General features: G+C 30.7%; 1 protein-coding gene across 3 annotated transcripts in view; it reads left to right on the top strand.

Annotated features, from left to right (window-relative positions):
- The window catches only part of LOC129222168 (nucleolar MIF4G domain-containing protein 1-like), a 46,259-nt gene that overhangs the window by 25,888 nt on the left and 6,930 nt on the right, over positions 1 to 13,441 (top strand). For all 3 annotated transcript variants that reach the window (XM_054856627.1, XM_054856628.1, XM_054856626.1), the window contains exons 10-13: positions 453 to 580; positions 1,237 to 1,347; positions 4,777 to 4,907; positions 5,750 to 5,914. In XM_054856627.1, coding sequence (XP_054712602.1) covers positions 453 to 580; positions 1,237 to 1,347; positions 4,777 to 4,907; positions 5,750 to 5,914 — 535 coding nt within the window. The remainder of the gene's footprint in view (positions 1 to 452; positions 581 to 1,236; positions 1,348 to 4,776; positions 4,908 to 5,749; positions 5,915 to 13,441) is intronic.

The raw sequence follows: 13,441 nt of genomic DNA on the forward strand, positions 1-13,441 counted from the left end.
AATATGATGACCAGCAACAGGCTCTGGTCCTAGTCAATTTATTAGTGCACATTGAAGATCAATGGCCCTCTTAAAGCTATCCATCCCCTTGCTCATTACAGCCTCTTCCGATAAGCTATTCCAAATGCCCGCAACCGTACTGATGTAGTAGTTTTTCCTGATTTCCAGATCAACCTGAGATTTAAAACAGTGACCCCTCATCCTGCTTTCTATGCAAAAATTTAACCCATTAACATTTTTCATTTTGATAAATTTGAACTACTGAATCATGTTTTCTCTTTTGCTTAAGAGTGGTATGAGTGCATGCTTCACAGAAGTATACACTTATGTAGATGTGCATTCACACACTTTACAACTGTATATTAATTTGTTGTTTTAACTCATGCAAAATTTTATTGTCATGTATGATCATTATATAAAAATTTAGTCAACATTTTCCTTTTTATTTTAAGCTCTAGGGTGAGTTTCATGTTAGATATTTTAACAGCTATCAAGAACAATAATATGTACAAAATTCCTGATTATGATCCTAGTATTATTGAATACAGTAAGAAGTTACTGAAGGGACTGATTCGTAAAGGTATGTTTTACAATTTTTTCTTTCCTGATTTCATTTACTAGAGCACATTTAAATTGCTTTCAGAAGCTTCATAAAATTGCATGCTAAACTCTAAATTACTGAAAATGAGAAAAAAATGTCATTCTGATTTGACAGTATTTGTTTTTAAGAAAGATGAGAAATTCGGGGAACTTCAATGCCTTAAGTTTAGCTTTCTTTTATATTACCCAGAAATAAGTATATTTTTTTTAAATTGGTTCAAACACATTACACAATATTGAGTTTAGAAAAGTTCGTGTCATTTTAAATCACTTCCTCAGTATAAAATTTTTTAAAAAAAAAACTTGTCTTATTTGTATTTCAGTGAAATAAATATAGGGTTACTGCTACAATTTTAAGAATTTGAGATTTATGAAAAAGAAGTGTCCTCGTTTTGAGTATCTACTGGGAAATTTTTGAGGGGATGTATCCATACTTCTTACTTTATAAATTGCATTTTAGAAAATCATGTTTACACTTTTTTAACAACATTATAGCCTTTTCTATCTGATATGAACAAATTCATGATTTGAAGGTTGACAGCATTTCATCGTTTTAATGTATTATGGTACTGGTATCATTTTTAAGAAATAAAAAATTATTTTTGCTGTAATTTTTATTTTTTCCCTTATGTTTAGGTAGCTCTATACAAGAATTGGCGATATCTTTTGAAGATTTATTAAAAGCAGAAGAACGAGGACGTTGGTGGATTGTAGGGTCAGCATGGTCGGAACGTGAAAACCCACCTGGTATTGCTATTTTTCTTAGGACATTCGATATTCTGTACCATGAAATAGTCAAGGAAAATTGTCCTTCGTTGTTTAAAATTTAAGTGCTATTTCTTATGCTAAGCCGTAGTGGCACGACATCAATGAAAAAACATCAATGTGAAAAATTAAAGCATTGCTGGTACTGATACATTGACCCAACAACATCCATGTTTTCAAACATCGATGTTCTAAAACATCAAACATTTTAATGTGCATTCCTCCATAATAAAATCTAAAAAATGATTTAATGCTAGATCTAAATATGTAGTAACAAAATTATTAATTAAGTCAAAGTAATTATTGTTAAAGAAAAGCTAATAGTGATAATTAATTATTAATGCTCCAAATTAAGTAATGCAAAGGGATAAATGACTTATACATTTAAAATGCCAAAAGATTAAACTTCAATACACATTAATTGGAACAATTTCGTAACAGTTTTTAAATTTCCACCTAAATAATACCATATTTCCCCGCATTATTCGGCATGCCGGAAAAAGGCGAGATTGACCAGCATGCCGGAAAATTAGAGGTTTATTTTGCAACAAAACAAAAGTAAAGTTCCACAATCAGTTCAAATCAGAAAGCAAACCACTGTTCGGGAAAAAATAAATCCCGAAAGTAAAATTTTTTTGAAAACATGTGTATTGCATATAATATGTTCCAGTTATTTATGGTAGCTCATTATTAATGGATTTAATTATATGCCAATAGAGTAATCAATTCAGAAGCAATGATCGTTACTGCTATTTGTTCATGATTTTTTTAAATAAATTATTTTAGGTTCCTTTTAGAGAGGTAAGTTTAATTTTTATTTATTGAATTTAGCTATGGTAAATCCTTGAGCACTGGTTTAGATGTGGTAACTTATTGATTAAATGTTTGCTTACTTAGTTTTAATTTAATTTTATAAAATTATTTGTTACTAAACAATATTTTTCTTGTTAAAATAACAAATGACATTGTTAGTTAATATTTTTACAAAATTAAACTGTTTATTCATGCTAATATGATATGTACAGAACTTAAATTCATTTTTAGGCTGAACATATCTGTATTTTTATAGCATTAATTTTTTCCCCTAACCTCGATTTTTACGGCATGCCGAAAAGGACCAGGCAAGTGTAATTGAAAATCTGTTGACCCTTGAATTTTGCGGCATGCCAGATAATGCGGGGTAATACGGTATTAAAACTGAAAGTGGGTTATTTAACTTAAGTAATGTAAATCAATTTGAGAGATTTGTAAAAATTTTCAAAGTTGATAACATGCACACACAAAAGAAAAAAAGAAAGTAAGAAAACGAAAGTGAAAAAGAGAAAAGAAAATTAGTATGTAATGAATGACTGCTGTATTATACTTAGTTCCAACAGATGTAAAATGATAGTTTTTTCAATCAGCAACTTATAGATAGTGCGAGACAATAATATAAGTTCATGCATAACTTAGACGGAAACTATAATAAAAAACTCCACATTTATATTTATGGAAAACTGGATAATCACTCAATATTCTTATGAACAGTGCGCTGGAAAAAAGGATTGGCAACTTTTCTGCAATATAAATATGTGTCTACTTCTATGGACTACTAACAATAGAAAACTCTTTCCAATGTGATAGATCTCACAATAAGTATGTTGGAAAAACATCCACCCTTAAACAATGATGTTTCGAAAACATCAACATCAATGTGGCAAAACTACTAAGCAGCAATGGTTGGTTTAACAGCAATGGAGCTCAGGCAGAGAAGGGACTGGGAGGAAAAAGTGAGATTAAAACTGATTTTAATCAGGAGGCCCTTAGAATGACCTTGCAAAGGTCCTGTAATAAATGAGGAGGGGGCATGATTTTCTATACTGTATGAATTACTTTTTAGAAAATTTTATTTAGTTGTGTTCAAGTAAAAATAACAAAATGGTTTTGAATACTTATTATGTTATGTCTATTGAAAGATCCTTGTTTTGTGATTGTTCTATTATTTTTTTTAATTTATTTTATTTTAGGCATTTATTTATGTCTTACATGAGAAAAAATTACTTAAATGTACAACACAAAATTGGAAATCTTAACTCAGTATAAAAATGTTTTGAAAATTGTATTATAAAAGAAATTAGGCATTTGAGAAGATAGTTTTCAGTACAAATTATTTTAGTTTTTAAAACTACCTAAATAGGCCCTGTCCAAAACTCATAAAATTTTAAAACTATTTGTTATTGTAATCGAGTTCATTGTGAGCTAACCATTTTCAGTGGTTCGAATTTTTGCAACTGGTCCGTTTGTGCAATCCCAATTTTTTGTGTGAGACACAAATTTTCTATCGATATTTGTGAAAAGTCCTTTTTGGTATTGATGTTCCTGTGAAAGTTGGTTTATGCAAGTACAAATTTTTTGCTCAACTTTCAAGTAATAATGCACTTTGTGATTTCTATATGCTAGAATGTCTTTAGCTATGCTAATTTAATCAAAAACCTGAAAATTCAGAAGAATATTTTCAGAATTAAATTGAGAATGATCTTCATTCTAATCTTCTGAATAGCATTCTAGGACAAGAAAGAGAATATGCTGTTACATACCTATTTAATGTTAAGGAATTGAGATCTTTTGAATTCTGAATATTAAGAAATACTAAAGGGTGTTTTTTTAGAGGTATAGAACTTTAAGTTGGCAACACCATTTGATATGTGTGCTATTTTAATAGCTGTCACTTGTTTTGTGTTCAATTTAATTTGCCATTTCATCATGAATAGCCAACAAGATGGTGCAACATGCCACACAGCGAGTGACACAATTGCTTTATTGAAAGAAACGATCGGTGAACGAATAATTTCCCGTAATGGACCTGTGAATTGGCCTGCAAGATCATGCGATTTAACACTGCTGGACTACTTTTTGTGGGGCTATGTGGAGTCTCTGGTTTGCACCGATAAGCCACAGACGATTGACGCCTTGGAAGGGAACATTCGCCACTTATCAATGACATACGGCCTCTATTGCTGCAAAAAGTGAGAAAAGTGAGCCAGCCGAGGTGGCCATATGCCAGAAATCATATTTAAATAAAAATAGCAAAGAATCATCTTTCGAATAAAGCAACATTCATGGCAATTAACAACATTCAACTGTGTTTTATTTGAACCTAAAGTTCTCTACCTCTAAAAAAAACACCCTTTATTAAAAAAACTGCAGGCATAGAAATGGTAATGAGCACAAACTATGTATTGCACTTATTGTTATTATTTTACTTTTGTTTCCCTTTTTTTCTTATTTGAAGTCTGTTATAAAAATTTCTTCTTCTGGGTTAGTTTTCTAAAATGTTGAACTGCAAAATCTGTTACATTATAAACATGTTTATGTCATATCAACATACATGCATATTTTTTCAATATTAATTAATTGTTAATTTATTAATAGAATCAAGTACTACCCAAAATAAATTGCTACCGAAAACTGAAGTTAGTGAAAAAATCTTAGAAATGGCTCAAAAGCAGCATATGAATACTGAAGTTCGAAAATCTATATTTTGCATTATCATGACAGGAGAAGTAAGTAATATTATTTGTCATTTATCAAAAATACTTAATATCACTATGTCCAAAGTTTAATTATGTACATTCTTTATCATTCTGGTATGAAAAAGAACATAAAATGTATCTTATGTCTGGTATAGTATAAAATGTAGTTTGGATCCGATATTTTTAGCCTCACTACAGACTGCAAGCATATTTCACTCATTGAGCTGTGAGTACCAAAATCAACTTTTCTTATATAGTAGTACAGGGTTGTAAGTTTTTGTCCTATAGTCTTTTTAAAAAAAAAAAAAAAACATTGAAGCAAAATTGTTTAAAAATTACAAACAAGAAAAATACGAAATTCTCCCTCTTTTCCAAACTTTTAGGCTTGTTACGGGTTTAGAAGATATTATCCAATTTCAGTTCATCGTTTTTGCTTTTTAAACCTTCACAAATCACAACTTTTCTGTCTTATATCATTTTAAAAAAAAATCATTGAAACTAAGTAGTTACAAAACCACACAAAGAAATGGTGTAATTCTCCATTTTTTTGTATTTTCATTCTTGTTGCGTGATTGAAAGATATTATTCGATTTCAACATGTTTTTTTTTTTTTTTTTTTTAAATCTTCTGCCATCCAAACTTTTTTATGCTACAGCAACTCAAAAATATTTTTTTCCCTTTGCTCTGCCCTAATACGCAGAAATAGAGACATGAATAAGATTTTTAAAACCTTATTTTTTCTCTGCACATTATCAAGTATTGTAAATTTAGTCAATAGCTTCTTTTGTAGATAATCTGCTCAATGTAATCTTGTTGTTTGGATATATATTATATATCCTATTTTTTTTTTCTTTTAATTTTCATTGTTTCAGGATTATATGGATGTTTTTGAGAAATTACTGAAACTCAATTTGAAGAATCAACAGGAACGAGAAATAATCAATGTTATTCTTCACTGCTCACTGAATGAGCAAAGTTTTAATCCTTTTTATGCATATTTAGCTGGAAAATTCTGCAATTTTGCTCGAAAGTTTCAGGTAATTTAAATTACATTTATGTCTGAAATTCTCTCAAAATATGTAGTAAAAGTTTATTATTTTAAGTTTCAGAAGTCTATCGATTTTTTTTGGGGGGGGGGGTGGATCCAGAAACTAGTTTTTCTTTCAGTTCATTTTTTTTCCTTTGAAGTAAGCAGACAATGCAAAAAAAAAAAAAAAGTCATACACATTTAGTTTCTGTTAATTTGAATACAGGGTTCTTTTCCGAATATAATGCAATTAATTTTTTTTTTTGGTAATTTATTGAACAGATTTGCACAAATGCTTAAAATTCTTCAAAGTAATGTCCTTGGGCCTCTACACATTTTTTCCAGCTTCTCTGCCATGACTGGTATGTGCCCTGAAAGGCATCTATGAGAACCTCTCCCAAGGTTTTCGTTACAGCTGTTTCAATCTCTTCTATAGATGAAAAACGGATTCCTTTCAAGTCTGCCTCATGAGGGAACAAAAAGAAGTCTGCAGGTGTGATATCAGGACTATAGGGGGATGGGGCAGCGTTGCCACCTGGTACTTAGCCAGGAACTCGCGGACTCGCTGCGTGTTGTGGCAAGTAGCTTTGACACAAGCTTGGCGCACACTTTCCTCATTGCTAAATCTTGAGTAAGAATGTGGAACACAACAGTAGACGACATGTTCAGTTCATAGGCAACCATCTTGATGGTCAATCGAAGGGCAGAGTCGAACAATTTATGAACACGAGCCACACTGTTGGTTTTACTGGTTGATGGGCAGAGCGGTGTTCATCTTGAACATCTTCCTGGACCTCTTTAAAGGTCTTTAACCAGCAGAGCAGTAAGAAAGGCAGAGCAGAGCCCCCATGAGCCTCATGAATCATGGTGTTAGTCTACTCAAGAAGCAGGGTTGGCAAGTTTTTGCCGAGGGCGGAAAAAACCATGGAAAAAACCACGGTTTTTACCGGCCCGGCTAAAATAGGTTTTTGCCAGTTTTTGCCAAAGTGGCAAAAATAGATTTTGAGTTAACAACTTACAGACAGTTTTTTTTCTTTTATATAAAAGAAAAAGCATGAAAAGATTTTGATAAAAGGCTTTGCCATTTTCTGTAGAGTGAGCTAGTATTACTAAAAAGTAGAGTGAATATAGAATGCACATATTGATCAGCTTTTTTTTTCTTCTTTTTAAATTCTTCTCTTGGCTATCCATTTCCCCAGTAAGTGAGAAAAAATGCATTATTTCTTTAGTGAGGAAAAGTTAATATTTTTCTATATTCAAGTAAATATTCTGTTATTAATTAAATAGCTTAAAAATCTTAGTGGGATCCAAAAAAAAAAAGTGATTACTTAAATATATATATATATATATATATATATATATATAATTAGAATTCAATCTTTTTATTAATTTACTAAGCTTAAGTAAACATTTTTAGCATTGAAGGAATTGGCTCATTCTGAAAAAATTGTTTTAGCAAACATTTAAAATCTTAAGTTTTGCAATCCCAACATTTGTTTTTTATTTATTTTTCACCTTATAAATTAGAAGTAACATAGGGAGACATAACTAAAATATTAAAGTGCATTATTTATATTATATTGGCACTATTTCTTGATTAACATTATAATGCAACTTTATTTGCAATTAGGTTTTTGCCGTTTTTTCCATTTTTGCCGTTTTTTTCCCATTTTTGCCATGGTTTTTTCCACTGTCCCGGCAAAAATACCTTTTTGCCGGCAAAAAACCCAACCCTGTCAAGAAGTTTTTAAAGTTTAGCACAAAACTAAATTGTGTACCATTTTTCCGCGACACGGCAGCATGCAGAGGCTCATGATAACTGACGTCCGGCCACTTCCTCCGCTCGGAGAACTCTGATAACGGTTTCGTAGCAAACCTTAGCTTTCCCCTCCCCACCTAACCCAAGCAGCTCGATTCTACTCCCACCAATAAGAGCAGAGCGGGAAATTCAATTGCATTTCTTTTAAAATACACCCTCTAGTTGTCTAACCCACTCCAATATTTTTTTGGTTTTCGATTCATTTTTTCTTAAAAATTTAAAAGTAATTTTGATGAACTGTCATTTATTATTTTTATTTTATTAGTTTTTTTTTATGGTTTTAGATTTTTTTGGAAGAATGTTTTTCATTTTTGTAATAAATTTGCACTTGCTATTTGATTTTTATTATGATACTTATTTTTATTTTTTTGAAAAGTATGCACTAAAAGAGTTCTAATTAGGATATTAGTGCTTTCTACATTTTTATAAGTTTTACGCAGACTTACTATATTCTGCATTGCATACTACAATTTGGGGTCATAATGCTGTGAATGCATTTACAACTTACTGCAAAAGTTTGCCAGAATCTAAACTAACTTCAGAATCAAACGTTTTAGGGAAGTCATGATAGTTACTTATAAATGTAAAAACATAGCAGAAGGTTGGTTTTAAAATTCAAAAGTTAGATAAGTACTTCCGTCAATAATACAAACCATATTACGACTACTGAAGATGAGTGAATGCGACTCGGGTGTGGATACAAAGGACGGTTGATGGGGGCAATCGCCCCTCTTTTGAGAGACTCTCCAGCGGTGATTATTTTTTTGTACTAAATTTCAAAAAAAGTAATTTTAGACTTATTTGAAAATGTTAGGCGACAGGAAGTTTGGGGCTATCTCTCAAAAATGTTCCGAAACATTTGAGATTGTCATTTGTAAATTCAAGCTATGTAGTTAAAATGTAAGAAATTAAAATCAGTCACCCGTCCCTTGAAAAGTTACTTGATCTGCCCTTGATAGGAATCATGTTTACTTACTTTGCAACCTTATTGTTTAGTACTCATGCACTAATAAAGAAGCTCCTTTGTAGTCTTTGAATAAATAACTATTTGCTGTAAATTTTTGATGAATTTGTGTTAGGTAATTTATTTGTTTTATCCACGTATCAACATATTTGTAAAAAAAAAAAAGAAGGGGGAAAAAAAGGAAAATTGCATATAAGTCAAGTCCTGAAATGATTAAGGAAATAATCTGAATTAAATGTCCTTGTGAAATCATGTAATGTATTACTATGCTGTTTTACTAAGCATGTTTTTGAAGTATATTCCTTTTTTGTATAAAGATTAAGTAATAAACTCGCAATAAAATTATAAATGTTTTGTAATAAGCTAAGCAAAAACAAATAATGGAATATTGATTGTTAAGATCAGGACTGTGGAGTCGGAAGGAAAATGGGAGACTCCGACTTCGATTTTTTTAAAAATTATTGTATTTTTTCAATTTCCTCTCCCCCTTCAGGGGAAGTGGGGAAAACCTCTAAACAGAGATTGAAATATTAATTCCTTTTTATGAAAATTTCACATTTTGTATTTTATTCAAACCCTAACCATATAACAATAGAAATTCAATTTAAAAATCACCAGTTTAAAAGTGAGATGACTTAAAAATCTCTTTAAAAAAATGAAAAGGATTACTTGTAATTTGCCCCTCTTTAATGTTTAACAAATAGATATTGATCAAATCGTGTGCTTTCAATTTTTGAAAATTGTAACTTGAGAGAAAAAAAAAAGCTTTTTTTTTCTAAGTCTAAGTTCTTGAGAGGGGGTGGTTTGACCCTGGTGACACCCAAAGTTAATTTTAGAGTTTATAAAAAATATAAATGCTTTAATTCTGAAAATTTTCCCAGATGTATTTTAAATTACATTTTATCAATAAAATTTCAAAGAAAATAGGGTATATATATATGTCACAGGAGCAAATTTTGAACAAAATGCGGCAGTATACAAATTTGTACGAATAGCTTTTACTATACCTGTATTTCTTCTTCGCTAAATTTTTAATTTTAATTTTATTGGCTGCTTTAGAATTAACCTTAATATGAAAATTTTAAGATTAACTGCAATTTCTGAGTGTTGTAACCAAGAAATCATTTACACTTATTTTGGTCCATACTTTTTAGTGAGAACCAAGCTTATAGAAATAGTCTTAATAAGGAAAAAAACATTAGATTATTTCATCGGATCTTTTGGATTCGTGCTTTCGCACCAGAACTTATTTGAATTTGCGGATCACTCTCAAAAGTTTCCACCTGAGCTACGAGAATCGACTTAGTAAGGTGTTACATTCCTTTTACTATTATCTAACGGAGATCGAACAAAACACTATATTTCTATTTTTATTTGAAAGTGATTACTTGAAAATGTTATGCAACAAAACTGCTCGCAGACAGTTACTATTAGTTAAGTTAAAAAGCAAGCAAACTAGGAGACGGCTACAGAAAGTTCGGTAAGCACTCAAGAAAGCTAATTGCCATAATGGCAGTTATTTTCTCATTAGTAGCTTTTTATACGTGTAATCAAACTAATTGGTAGTCAGTTTTTTAAAAATGCAAGGAGAGTCAGTGAAAATGAAAGAAAAAAAGAAGTCTGGAGTCGCTATGTTCTCTAACAACTCTGACTCCTTTACTTCAAAATCAGTTCAACTTCAACTCCACAGCCCTGGTTACGATCAAAAAAAGTAATAATTAAAGGAGTTTGAAATAAATATTTAGAATTAGAATCGTGTGTGCCGAAATTCAACTTTTTAAGATACTCCTTTGTTGCTTCGGTGAACAGTATAGTTTTAAGGCATTGTAAAATTTTAGGTTTACAATACTAATTCAAATGCACTCATACATTTGAGTAGTAATGTTGTGATAGTAACAATTATTTCAAAAAATAATTTTGTATTTTTAATGCTTATTTTTAGAATCAATATCTGGTTGAGTGTTTTATAGTTTTGTTTGCATATCTTCGAACTATATTATTAAAATCTAATCATAGTGTTTGCAGCGGCCAATGTTGAAACTTCATAATAATATACAAATGCGGAGCTGAACGTCATTTATAATTGGCATTTAGAATTTCAAGCATTGTCTGAAATGGATCAAATGTTATAGTTTTCAATACTGAATATGAGTAATATTGGATTAGCACTAGTGATGTGGATCGGGTAAATGCACAGCGGGTAGGCAAATATTTTTTGGATATTAACCCGGGTATTTACCCAAGGCCTAGTTAAATACCCCAAAACTGGGTAATTTACAAAAAAATGCAAAAAGTGAATGGGAATTCTTTTTTAAAAATCTAAATATGAAATAATTGGTACAACTTATACATACATATGTATTACACAGTTTATAATATTTTTTATTGAAAGACTTGATGAAATTATGAAAGAAACATATCGTGAAACAAAGAATCCATAGGCGGATTTAGGACTGAGTTCCTGGGGGGGGGGCAGGATTTTTTTTTTTTTTTTTTTTTTTTGAGCAATATTAGTTGTAATCAAGGTTAGATTTAGACTTCATGTGATCCTAAGCTATTTCAGGTTTTGAGTCTCTTTTGTAGTCCAAACAGCTTTTCTGTCGGTGGCAAAAAAGGCCATATTTTAAAGCCCCGACCCCCCCCCCCCATTATGCATTATACATTTGGTATATGCTGGGAAATAGTGTCCCTTTTAAGTAGTGTATAGAATATCCCCAATTTAAAGGGTCAGGGAGTTTCCCTCCCGGAGGAATTTTTGTAAAATAGATATGAAATTCTGCATTTTTAAGCCTTATAAGGGGTAATTGGAACCACAAAAATCTCAGAAAAAAATAGCAAAATAATCTTATGCAAATTATGATAATACAAAGTAAAAATTGTTTTCGTGTTGGAAAATGAGTGACAGCAGTCCTCAGAGAGAAAAGGCAAGGTAGAATAGAAGGTTATGCATTGTTATTTGCTTACATCGGCTGTCGGTTCAATTCAATTAGTTTTTGATCACGTCTTCAATCCACCCACAAATACAACAATGAATTAAATACAAAATGATCAATAGTAAAAAGTGCTTTAAAAGAAACGGTGTACAGATTTGGAAAATAGGTAACAAGAGAGTAACATGCTGCTCATTTGAATAATTCATAATTTATACACTTGATAAGAAATAAATTTGAAGCACTCTTTGCATAGGAATTTCAAAAATTCGTCTAATCCATTTCAAGGACTCCAGAACAATTAAAACTATTCTGGGCTTCATTTGTCCTTTTCAGTCTCTGAAATTTAGTACTAGATTTTACAGTTTTACAGTATTGTTCTAACTTCGTAAGATACAATTACTTTAAGTTTAAAAGAAAAAAAAAATATTGATTTTTCATTTCAACAACTTTTTTCTTCAATTACAAGTAGTGCAGAAAACGAGTGTTTTTTTTTCTTGTGCTGAACAGATTAACAATATGCATTCGAAGCAAGATAAAAGCAAACAGTATATTAGAATTTCCAAAATAATGCATTGCGTTTGGGATTAAATAAACAGCAAGATATGAAACATTTGAGTCACAACAATTTATCTCAATTAATATGTTACAGAAACGTGCGAAGCATGATTTTTGCATTTTTGATGCAGAATGAGGCAAGGAACAAAATTTAACATACTTCGGCATCTATCCCTCTAACCCCTACCATTTGTTATAAATGTTTAAATTTATGGTTTGTATCCACACTTTTCCAAAGTTTTCAAGCACTTTAAAATGAAATGTATTTTTTTAAGTACTTTCTTTTCTTTTTTTTAATCTTTATTTGAGATTCTAATTTGTTGAAATAGTCGTTGATTATTTCATGTATTGCTGCTGAATACATAGGTCGTTCAGTCGATATTTTCACTTATGGGTCATTTTTTAAAAAGTGTAACTTTTGAGTCGCACGCCTTTCACAGTAAAAATTTTAAGGAACAATTCATCTAACAATAACAATGCTTTTTAATTTCATCAAAAATATATCTATTTAAACCTACCAACAATTTTTTAATAATAATTTTTATTTTAGTATTTTTTGTTTTTTTGGTTCACAACATGTGAATTCTCACCTCCGTGGCATGTTACACACCTTGTGTGACTGTTTATGTTGCTTTATAACTTGTTTAATTAAAAGTATATACTTATTTATTTATTATTCCTTTCACAAGTGACTTAAATACCAATTGTTTAAGTATATTTAATTTTTAATATTGTGTTTTAGTTCGTTTTAGTAGGATAAGGAGTTGTGTCACACAATAAATTCTCACCTCCGTTACTGAAGCACAAAATGCCATTCCTCATTAACACATGGCAGTCTTGACATCAAATTTTATTTTCCATGATACAAAGGAGCCCCCTTGTTTACTTTCAGCCATAAAGAAGTTGTGTGATTTTTGTCGAAAAACAAGAAGACAGATTTTGCTTTAAAAACTAAGTATGGTTACTGTGACTTCTCACCTCCGTGAACTTGAATTTCAGGGATGTAAATTAATGTAAAAAAATAAGTGAACATGTTTTCATATGCTTTACACGTACAGATTGTAGCAACGAAGAAAAAAAAATATTTCCCTTAAAAATGTATCCATATTAGGCCAATAATAATGGAAAATTCCTCACCTCTATGACAGGCCTTATCAATGTCATCATTTCTGAGGTGAAAATAAATGATGGAGGGGAAATACATCAATCTTAGGTATTCTACCAAAATTTTAAATTGCCAGTATATTCTCAAATTTACTAAATACT

This window comes from Uloborus diversus, chromosome 5, assembly GCF_026930045.1.
Source record: "Uloborus diversus isolate 005 chromosome 5, Udiv.v.3.1, whole genome shotgun sequence".
Lineage (NCBI taxonomy): Eukaryota > Metazoa > Arthropoda > Arachnida > Araneae > Uloboridae > Uloborus > Uloborus diversus.